The 11,781-nt window shown below is 35.8% G+C and overlaps 1 protein-coding gene and 1 pseudogene across 1 annotated transcript; both read left to right on the top strand.

The window, feature by feature from the left end:
* Nucleotides 1–516: 516 nt before the first annotated feature.
* Nucleotides 517–3,803, top strand: LOC142636343 (pentatricopeptide repeat-containing protein At4g20740). Its single transcript, XM_075810531.1, has 3 exons — nucleotides 517–3,009; nucleotides 3,552–3,594; nucleotides 3,709–3,803. The coding sequence occupies exon 1, from the start codon at nucleotides 774–776 to the stop codon at nucleotides 2,958–2,960; it is 2,187 nt and encodes a 728-aa protein (XP_075666646.1). The 5' UTR covers nucleotides 517–773; the 3' UTR covers nucleotides 2,961–3,009; nucleotides 3,552–3,594; nucleotides 3,709–3,803.
* Nucleotides 3,804–4,140: 337 nt separating this feature from the next.
* Nucleotides 4,141–9,627, top strand: LOC142636344 (NAD-dependent protein deacylase SRT2-like; annotated as a pseudogene).
* Nucleotides 9,628–11,781: the final 2,154 nt, after the last annotated feature.

The raw sequence follows: 11,781 nt of genomic DNA on the forward strand, positions 1-11,781 counted from the left end.
TTTTATTTTGGTTCCTCACAGTCACAACTCACACGCAACTCTAAGCCCGAATCCTTGGTTTTTGGTCCTAAGTCTAGGCCCACTATAACGGTTCCTGGGCTACACTATAAGGGCCCATTCCAAGGCTTAAAGAAAGAAAACACACTATTAGAAAACACGGATATTCATCCAATTCGAATTCCAAGTCGTCTAATAATAATAAGGTATCGTTTTTTTAAAAAAAAAAAAAAAAATTATTTCCTTGAAATTAAGGAAATTATGAAAAGGCAATATACATATATATGACAAATATGTATATTTGTCATATATTTATCCGAGAGGAAATTATGATGTAGGAATCTGATGACATAGATCAGCCACAAGATATAAAGAAGCTCAAAGGAAGAAAATATATCTTCCAAATAGGTTTGAGTAGATATATAATATCAAGGATGAGCTTGAAAATTTGTGACAAAGATTTATGTATGAGACAACATATTAACTCCAAGGAAGAAGAAAAAGATACAAAACCCGCTTAACTGCACAATTAAAACCTTTCATTAAAATATCTATTACCTCTAAAATGAAGAATAATTAACATATCACCTAAATACTGCAGGGGTACAAACAGGACTGCACTTTCATAGTCTGAACAGACTGCTCAACCAGTAAGTAAGTCAGACACAACATAAGACAACAGTGTAAATTGGTCACTAAAGAGAAGCTGGAAGCTGATGAGTTGTGGTGGTGAAAGAAATCAATGAAAGAAGAAAAAACAAAACATAGATTTAGAAATGCCTCCTCAGCCCCCAATTCCCAAACCCCAAAACCAAAAAAACAAGTTCTACTTCTTCTACGGCCACCGTAAACCCTCCCAACACCGCCCCACCGTCCGTGGCGGCCTCTTCTCCAACCGCCAATCCATCTCCCTCCACAAACCCTCTCCTCCCCACAATCCTCAACCCTTCAATCTCCACCACTGGGACCCACAACTACATTCCCCCACCACCACTGAAACCCGCAACACCAACACTAACACTGGGACCACCCACACCTCTCTCATCCGCCTCTCCCCTATCGCTCGATACATCACCGACTCATTCCGCAAGAACCAAAACCACTGGGGCCCTCCCATCGTCTCCGACCTCAACAAACTCCGCCGCGTCACTCCGGACCTCGTCGCCGAAGTCCTCAAATCCCAACCCGACCCGAACCTCGCCTCCAAGTTCTTCCACTGGGCCTCCAAGCAAAAAGGCTTCCACCACACTTTCGCTTCCTACAATGCCTTCGCCTATGCCCTCAACCGCTCTAACTGTTTCCGCTCCGCCGATCAACTGCCCGAACTCATGATCTCCCAAAACAAACCCCCCACCGAAAAGCAGTTCGAAATCCTTATCCGATTCCACTCCGACGCCAATCGGCCCCTTCGGGTTTTCTACGTGTATCAGAAGATGAAGAAATTCAATGTCAAGCCTAGGGTTTTTTTGTATAATAGGATTATTGATGCTTTGATGAAGAATGGGTATGTGGATTTGGCGGTTTTAGTTTATGATGATTTTAGGAATGATGGTTTGGTTGAAGAGAGTGTTACTTTTATGGTTTTGATTAAAGGGTTGTGTAAAGTTGGGAGAATTGATGAAATGTTGAAGGTTTTGAGCAAAATGAGGGAGAATTTGTGTACGCCGGACGTGTTTGCGTACACTGCGATGGTGAGAGTGTTGGTTGAATCAAGGAATTTGGATGGGTGTTTGAGGGTTTGGGAGGAAATGAGGAGGGATAAGGTGGAGCCGGACGCAATGGCATATACAACTTTGGTTACCGCGTTGTGTAAAGGTGGGAGGGTGGAGAAAGGGTATGAGTTGTTTAGGGAGATGAAGGAGAAAAGGTGTTTGATTGATAGGGCGATATATGGTTCGTTGGTTGAGGCGTTTGTGGCAGATGGGAAAGTGGGCTTTGCTTGTGGTTTGTTGAAGGATTTGGTGGATTCTGGGTATAGAGCTGATTTGGGGATTTATAATTCGATTATCGAAGGTTTGTGTGGTGTGAAGCAAGTCGATAAGGCTTATAAGGTTTTTCAGGTCACGGTTCAGGAGGGTCTTGAGCCGGAGTTTGTGACTGTGAATCCAATTTTGGTTTTGTATGTAGAGACGAGAAGGATGGATGAGTTTTGTAAATTGTTAACCCAAATGGAGAAATTGGGATTTTGTGTCATTGATGATCTTTCGAAGTTCTTTGCTTTTGTGGTTGGGAAGGAGGAGAGGACAATGTTGGCTGTGGAAGTGTTTGAGGACTTGAAAAAAAGAGGTTATTGTAGTGTTTCCATATACAATATTCTTATGGGGGCACTTCACAAGAAGGGGGAGTTCAAAAAGGTGATATCACTCTTTGATGAAGTAAAGGAATCAGATTTTGAACCTGACTCATTGACTTATAGTATTGCAATTGAATGTTTTGTTGAGATTGGTGATATTGAAAAAGCATGTCTGTGTTATAATAAAATCATGGAGATGTCTTTGGTTCCTTCTGTTGCTGCTTATTGTGCTCTTGCTAAAGGGCTCTGCAAGACCGGAGACATTGATGCTGCTATGATGCTTGTTCGCAATTGCTTAGCCAATGTTACAAGTGGCCCTATGGAGTTTAAGTATACACTTTCTGTTGTCCATGCCTGTAAATCTGGTGGTGCTGAGAAGGTGATTGAGGTACTGAATGAAATGATGCAACAAGGTTGTCCTCCTGATGAGGTTATATACTCTGCTATCATCTTTGGCATGTGCAAGTATGGGACAATAGAGGAGGCAAGGAAGGTTTTTTTGAATTTGAGAGACCGCAAACTTTTAACAGAAGCCAATATGATTGTCTATGATGAAATGCTAATTGAGCATATGAAGAAGAAGACCGCAGACTTGGTGGTGTCTGGATTGAAGTTTTTTGGTCTAGAGTCCAAGTTGAAAGCAAAGGGTAGTACACTGCTGTCAAGTTGAACGTATGCTGTTAGGTTCAAGTTTGGAAATGGGCACTGGAATTTATAAAGTACTACTTCACATTTGATGAAATAATTGCTATAATCATATATTTGCTTGCTGCTTCTTTAAAGTCTATTTCAGTTATAACTGGAGGCACTTTAATCTTTCATCATTGTCAAATTATTTTGTATACAGCTCTACAGAGAAAAATTTATTGAGTTGCATTTTAGATTGGTCTAGATTATATTAAATGTTGAGCAGAGGAAAAAATAAAATGTCAAAAAGGAATTGTAACAAATCATTGAATTGAAAGCAAATAAGAACTCCATTCACAATCTTATGCGAACATATCTGAGGAGTATATTGATAACTTTTAGTTCTCAAAAATAATGATTGGAGATTTTATTATAGTGGACAAATGAAATGTACATTCTGCAGAAGCTTCTTTGAATAAAATTTCATCAAAATTCATATATGTCTATCCATTTGAGTCTACAAGAAAAGTAGTCTGTACTGTTTGATATGTAATTTTGGCATCATTTCTCCATGAATCTGTTCAGTTGTGGATTGAATTTCTTTAATACTGAATTATTCACTTTGGATAAGCAGACCACTAGAAGTGCAAGTGAAGTGCTGGGGAGTATTATGACAGGCAAGTATGCCTATGCCTTCCACCAAATTCTGTAGCATTATTAGATAAATTTCTTACTTATGTTCTGTATAAACGGGTGATATTAAGTGCTAACAAACTCTTTTTTATTTTTAGGTTTTCTTCAATCAAGTCACAATAATTGGGAATTCCCAAGTAGAGGAAGAAGAGTCATTTTGTTTCAGGGCTCTATAAAGTCTATTAAAACTTCATGCCGGATCTCATTTCCTGGGACCTCATCAGGGAGAGGAGAAAGAGCACCTTCAAATTTTTCGAGGGACAAGAAGTTGGTTCCTGATTCAGATCCTCCTAGCACTAGTGATGTCAACCTTTTATATCAATTCTTTGATCAAAGGTCAATCTTAGATGTTCTCATTTATAGTTATATTTTAAAATTCCAGGTCTCTTATGAAATTTATCTTATGAATCCTAGTGCTTAGTTGTTAGCTCTTTTTTTAACAGTTTTCTTGCCAGATTCTGTTTCATTGGTTATTTGCTATTATGCAGTAACAAGCTCATGGTATTTACGGGGGCTGGAATCAGTACAGAATGTGGAATTCCTGATTATAGAAGGTTCTACCTCCTCTTTGGTTCTTGTAAGCTTATAAGATCCACAAATTTCTTGAAACTTTTCCCAAATTACTATTTAACATAAGCACACAGAACTAAAGGATGTTTCTACCTTTGTGTTTTATATGTTTCTAATAAAGACCATTTAATATTGCTGATGCAGCACCTAATATTGATCACATTAAGCATGTGCTCTTTGTTCCTTGGCATATATAGACTCTATCCAAAACATTTTCAATTATTTTGCATAATTGTTTGTAATAGTTGATACTTCTTCTCAATTGTCTCATTGATCCAGTCAATCCTCATTTTCTTTTGACCATTGCCGTACCTTTCAAATCATATTAATTATCCAAATGAATATCAAAGGTAGGCTTCCAATACTGTTTAATATGTGTATTCTTATATGATGTTTGTGGCCTATGCTGCATTTTGTTAGCTGGTTGTCATCTGCAAAGAAAATGAATAAATCTAGCTATCTCAGTTTTATACAAATTTGTTCAGCAAGCTCCTGTTAGAGGTAGACTCACCTATTATCTCAATATTTTTTTTTTCTCATTTGTGATTTTATCACAGGACAAAAAAATCACCCTTCTGTTAAATTGAATATACATAACTGCATAAGCCTCTGGTTCATCTAATTATGCGGTTTAGCATTAACCCAAGAAAAACCTTATTGTTATTTTTTTTTTGGAGTGGGCTTTGAGTTGATTAAAGTGTTCTTGCTCTCAATATGTCACACTAAATATATTTTTAAGGCTTTGTGGTGGAATTTATCATACCTGTAAAGTGATGCTTCCTTTTAAAGTTTATCAAATGCCAATTTTTTTTCCTTATTTTCCCTAAATGGTAATATTTTTCTACTTTTTAAATAATATCGGCTTTTATTATTATTATTATTATTATTATTATTATTATTATTATTATTATTATGTTGCAGCCCCAATGGTGCTTATAGTTCTGGTTTCAAACCAATTACCCATCCGGTGATCTGAAGGCATGTGCTGTGATATTTATCCCCTATAGCAGTATGTTTTTATATGTATTATGATTACCCCACACAAGTATTTAGATATATTAGGAAAATTTTTTAGTGATTTCTGTAATATTTATATTTTAAAATTTTCTTCAATGCTTGAAGTAGGAGATGTAGGTCTGATGTATCTTTGTATGAGGACAATTTATAGATCTAGAGTATATTTCCCTGTTCCCCAAGTACTGCAAAGCTTTAGAAGGCATCTTTCTGATTCAGTAAAGGAGTAAAATAGTTGAGTACTTTTTAAATTTTTTTTTTTTTTTTTAATACTTTTCTATATGTTTAGTTTTTTTTTTTGGGTCTCCCCTCTTGCCTTGCTATCCCATTTCTTCTTTTCTAGTGCACTGCTCCCTTATTCATCTTGCTCTCTTTTTCTTGGTATGATATTTCTCTATATCTCATCGCTTTCTATACCCCTAATCCTCTCAGATGTACTCTCCTCTCTACTTTCTTGCTTTTCTTATATCCTGATCCGTTCCATCCCTTCAACCTGTTTCATCTTCTCTCTTAAATCTTCCCTTTTTATTTATTTTTGATAAATCGATAGTTGGGAGGGGAAGGGATTTGAGCCTTGGATGTTTGCATTGGAAACACCAAAAGGTGCCAGTTGAGCTACAATGTTCTTGGAATTAAATCTTCTTCTCCTTAATTTCTTTCCCTCTATATATTCAGCCACAAGTTGTCACACCCTAAATCAATTTTTAATAAGGAGGGGTCACACATCTAATTTTGAAGGTTTATTGAAAAGAGCAAGACTAAATAGGGAGGTTTAGTAGCATATAAGTTATATTCGGATAAATTTAATATTATTCAAAACTCAACGAACATGCTAAGAACTTGAACATAATCATCTATTCAAACCAATGGCTCCAATAATTTGGCATATTTTCATTAGTTACCACTTCCTCCATTCCATAATGAGTGCTCAATTCGCATTTTTTTTTTGGTCCCATAATGTATTTCCATTCCAACTATCAAGGAATTTCTTTCCCACAATACATCTAATGCATGTTTGGAAAGTAATACAAAAGGATTTTTTTTTTTCCCTTCTGTTTTTTATTAAATTTGTACATGTTCCAACTGGGTCACTCATTATGTGACAAAGGGAGTATTAATTTAAATTATGATACTGGTATCTTATGTTTTATAGTGTCTATTTCCAATTCCTTTCTGAAGACATGCCGTTGTTTTTAAGATTGAGTGGAGGAAGAAGAAGAGTTAAAATTAATTCACAAAACATTGACGCAGTTGATCAAAGCTCTGAATGATCATCTTGTAAATTACTGCTGTTTGTGTTTCTAAATATCAAGTTTTCTCAAGTTAGTATTGTGGGTTTCTCAACAGGAGTTTCTCTGACCAAGTCGGGCCCGAAGGCGGTATTGGGCAAGGAGTTATGCTGGATGGAGACGGTTTACTGCAGCACAGCCTGGTGCAGCTCATATTGCTTTAGCATCTCTAGAGAAAGCTGGCCGGATAAATTTTATGATTACACAAAACGTTGACAGGTAAGTAGCAGTTGTATGTCCTTTTCTTTCAAATGTGTAACTCTACTTGTGTCATGAGCAAAGCCAATGGGATTAATTTTATCATTTATTTTGTTTCAGGCTGCATCATCGTGCTGGTAGCAACCCACTTGAACTACATGGGACTGTGTATACTGTAGTTTGTCTAGATTGTGGATTTTCTTTTTGTCGGAATTATTTTCAAGATCAAGTGAAGGAGCTCAATCCAAAGGTTAATTTTGAGTAATTTATTCTTCCTGGAGTCGCAACAAGAGGCTTCTCATATCACATCATTGGTTGCTTTCACATTGTCACCTTTTTTGGCTCAGAACATTGTCATCTTCTCTCTATGCTTAAGAAGGGAGATTTATGAGTGAGCCTTAATCTATATCCAATGGAAGGCTGTGTTCTTCTAAGAAGAATTCAATGCTATATTCACGATCTAAATATATAATTGTAGGCAAGATCTATCCTTTTGCATTGTAAATTTAGATTTTCTGGCCTTCTAATTTATGTATCCTTTAACTGTCTGTCTGTCTATGCCTGGAAAATAAAATCTAATTTTTCATCTGGCCTCAAACCCTTGTTTTCTTTCTCTTCTATTATTTGGGATGCATGACTGATTAGCATGATTGCAATTTTTACTGCAGTGGGCAGCAGCAATTGAAAGTTTTGATTATGGAAACCCTGGTTCTTCGGACAAGAGTTTTGGCATGAAGCAAAGACCTGATGGTGATATTGAAATTGACGAAAAGTTTTGGGAAGAGGATTTTCATATCCCTACTTGCCAAAAATGCAATGGTGTTCTCAAACATGATGTAAGATTTTTTTTTGCTGTTATATAATTAAAAGTTTTCAATCTACATTTTCTGAAAACACTCATAATTTAACAGAAGTAGGATCATGAATGTGGCCCTCAGGTGCATATCCATGTGACAAGCTCGCAAAAGGCACTATCACACAACTAAAATGGAATTGACTGGGTCTGGTCATTATAGTTATTGTTATTTAAAAAAAAAAAAAATTAAGAAGTATAGAAAGATCCAAAAGCAGTTTTCAACTTCAGAAACATGGCCTAGATTTTCATGCTAGAAAATAAGTATTTGATACTGTTTATACCCTTCAAATGAACACATTATCCCCTTTAAGCTATGGAAAAGTTCTTGTATATTTTGTTGTACAAATAAAGGGGAGATTGCATCTTGAGTATGCATTGTAGGTCTATAAATTTATTTAAATTGTTTGAAAGCTGGGTGATTACGTTACATGCAATAAAATGAGGGCCCTTTTTTCCATTTTTCTTTTTTGTGTTATTCAATTTTTTTTTTTTTGGTTACTGCTCATTTGCACCCAGCAGTTTTACACACATTTCATAACTTTTCTTAGGTACATTGGAAACTCAATTAAGGTGGTCTTTTTGATACTTTTGTTTTACGTGGTAACATTGAAGGTTATTTTCTTTGGTGATAATGTTCCCAAGGATAGAGCTGATAATGCAATGGAAGCTGCAAAAGGATGTGACGCATTTCTTGTGTTAGGATTATCTCTGATGACCATGTCTGCCTTCCGGCTTCTCAGGTACATATTTATTTTGTACACATGTTTCACATTGAAGTGAGTGAAAACTTTAATATTTCATTGGCAATGCTTGCTGCATACCTCGACAGAAGGAAATATCTTCTCTCTATTGTGCTTGGTCTATCCTAATTAGTATGCATAACCTGCAGCATATAAAGGGAGTGAGCAACGATATATGAATTAACAGCACATAATCATAGTTCAGCAGTTTCAAATGTATTGTTGCAAGAATTAAATACGCTAAATTTATGATTATTTTCTATTCGAATTCAATGTCTATTTGGGCTAGAGTAAATATACAGTTTGATGTCTGAATAAGTCGTTTCCATGTACACATGTTATAATTACTTCTTGATATCCTGTATAGCTCAGATTAATTAAGTACTAGAAGATTGTTTGATTTTAGTATCAAGATTCTGATTTAGAAAGCAATAAAGCTGATAGAGAAGGAGCCACCCACACAATTTTCTCTTAGTATTTTATTCTTTAGCTAAAAGGCTTTTAACATTGAATTCCACAGAGCTGCTCAAGAGGCAGGTGCAGCTTCTGCGATTGTGAACGTGGGTGTAACCTGGGCTGATGATATTGCGCCCTTGAAGATCAATGCCTGATTAGGAGAGGTATAGTTTCTTGAGATCTTGGCCACTAGTTCTACACTGTTATTGGCTTTATCAGTGCTTACTTTCCTTGTATTGTTACAGATCTTGCCAAGAGTGCTTGACAGGGGATCTCTCAGTATCCCTGCTCTCCTTTGATTATACTTGGAATGAGGTACCTTGGAATCATAAATATAATTTTCGTCTAATGGTGATTTTGATGGTTGTTGGGCACCACATGGACTTGGAATGGTTTCAGCAAATTACTAATATTAATTGCAATTGTTAAGTTATTCTTTTATCATTCTCAAGACAGATGACTTTTATTTGAAGGATGGTTATCTGACTTAATGAGCCATTTAAATGGGTCAATGTTTTCATTTCCTTGGCATTCAGAAATGATGCTGGACACAGCCACCCTCCCATGAATTTACAAGTTCAGCTGACAGAGATGAGCCTCAAGATTTTAAAGGCTACATCAAGATACTGGGAATTACATGTTTATTAACACCTCTTTTGGGCAAAATATATTGCCTACAGCCTGAAAATTTATACAATTCTTGGGTAAAGAAAGGAAGAAAGTATTGATCATTGATCTATAAGTCCCTTATGTCTTAAGTTTGGTCTAGGGTGGAGAAGATTGAAGTAAAAAGTTTTTTGTAATGAGACCATTGAAAAGCATCTCTATCTCTGCTTTAGAACATTGTAAAAAATCATATTTGTTAGTTTACTGGTTTAGATTTTTATTGGGACGAGGAAGATTTGTTCAAAAAAATCAGAATTCTTGGTCATGTCAGATGGGGAGAGCCCTCTTCAAGCAGTTTTTTTATTTTTAAGTTATCAATTTGCCTTCTGTAAAGGGTTAAATACACCATTTTATGCGTGGATATATAGTGACTTCTTTTTATTTTCCTTGTATGAGTAAATGTGTGTTTTTTTAAGTAGGTAATAAATGATTTAATTAACGAATAGAAGAACCTCAAATGCAAGAGTCCACTGAAAATTTAAGGGATTCATAGATTCTTCACCATTTTTTTATTCATTATATTTTATGGAAAACTGACATTATATATATCACTTGATATTGGGGGGGGGGGGGGGGGGGGAATTTGTAGATTAACGGTGTGGATGGCATCAATATAGTAAGTTAGACATTGTTTGAAACTATAAAGGAAAATAACAACTCGAGTTTTTGAAACTCGAGATTTACATAAAAACTCGAGTCTCAGAAACTTGCTTTATGCTCGCTTTGCGCTTGTTGAGGTGGACAAAATGCCACCTAGATCTCGAGTCTCTAAAACTCGTTTTACTCTAGATAAAACTCGAGTCTATAAAACTCGAGTTTTACTATATCTTATTTTTAAATTATGTTATCATACGCATGGAACTTGAGTCTTAGAGACTCGAGTTTTATGAGTAACTCGAGTCTTATAGACTCGATTTCCTCTGGACAATATATTTAAAATACAGCCCGTGGCATTAACACTCACAGACAGACTCTCAACACACTCACAGAGAAAGCCTAAAAACAGAGCTCCTCTTAACCTCACTAACTCTCACTCACTCACCCTCACTAACTCTCACTCACCCATAACTCTCTCACACCACTCACTCTCACAAAATCACATTGTCCACTCTCACAAAACCACATTGTCCACTCTTACTGCTTTTCCCTCTCAGCAAATTCATATCTCAAGTAAGGGTTTGCATAATTTGATTGTCATTGTAGTTGGGTATGTTGTCTATGGGTGTGGGTTAAAGAGTTTTACTATTTATTTTGTAGATAGTTAACATAACTTAGTTAATTTATCAATATTGTGAATTATAGAACTTTGTTTTGTTAGTGTTAATTTTTTGAGTATTTATTTGTATAGTTTTTGTTATCAAAATTTTATTCATCATTTCTAGGTTTTTATTTTTATCATGATCTTACAAATTTCTTTGACTTTATTTATCATTGGTTTGGGTATGAAATGGGTAGTGAATGAATGTAATGAATGGGAATGGGTATGTAATTATCAAAATTTTATTCATCATTTCTAGGCTTTTATTTTTATCATGATCTTTCAAGTTTTTTTTGACTTTATTTATCATTGGTTTGGGTATGAAATGGGTAGTGAATGAATGGGCATGTAATCATGCTCCTCTACCCACCTAGTTCTTTCAGAACCCTTTTAGGCATTATAGGTCACCACACAATGGAGTAATAGATAATTCCGTCTCTCCATCTACTAGGATTAGAAGGTTTATGTCTTGCCCTTTAGATATTAATGGGCACTCTATAACCTGGCTTGAATATATTCATTGGTAAGATTGCATTACTTTTTTCCCTCACTTTACGACTATGTGATTTAACTAACATAGGACTTGACTTGAACAGGTTCACAATGCTTGATATTGTTATAATCATATACCACGGTGGTCCGCTTAAGAATCCCAATGCGAACAAGGGATTTCCATTTGAGGGGCCGGGTATGAAGACCTATTATGCCCAAATTAATCGTAGGTTGAAAACCCTTGATGAATTGAAGATGTTTGTCATGGAAGAGTTGTGTAAGAATTCTGATGTGCACAACATACAAATTACTTATCGTATGCCAAATGAAATCTTCAAGCACCGTATTAATTACAAGTATATGGTGATAGAAACAGACAAACATGTAAAGATCATGTTTGACAAGTTGGAGAGTATAGCTGAAGTAAGTAACATTAAAATAAAATGTAGCCAACAAGCTACAACTCAAATGAAAGGATGAGGTAAAGGGTTCAAGACCCATTGCTTCTATTGGTAACTAACAAGCTAAAAATAAAACCAATGTAGCCAACAAGCCATAACTCAAATGAAAGGATGAGGTTCACCATTCGTTGTGTTGGTAATTAACAAGCTAAAAATAAAAACCAATGTACT

Source organism: Castanea sativa, chromosome 5 (genome assembly GCF_040712315.1).
Source record: "Castanea sativa cultivar Marrone di Chiusa Pesio chromosome 5, ASM4071231v1".
Classification (NCBI taxonomy): Eukaryota; Viridiplantae; Streptophyta; class Magnoliopsida; order Fagales; family Fagaceae; genus Castanea; species Castanea sativa.

Excerpts from the sequence above, each read along its gene's own strand:
- LOC142636343 (XM_075810531.1), top strand. The coding sequence starts at position 774 with ATGCCTCCTCAGCCCCCAATTCCCAAACCCCAAAACCAAAAAAACAAG.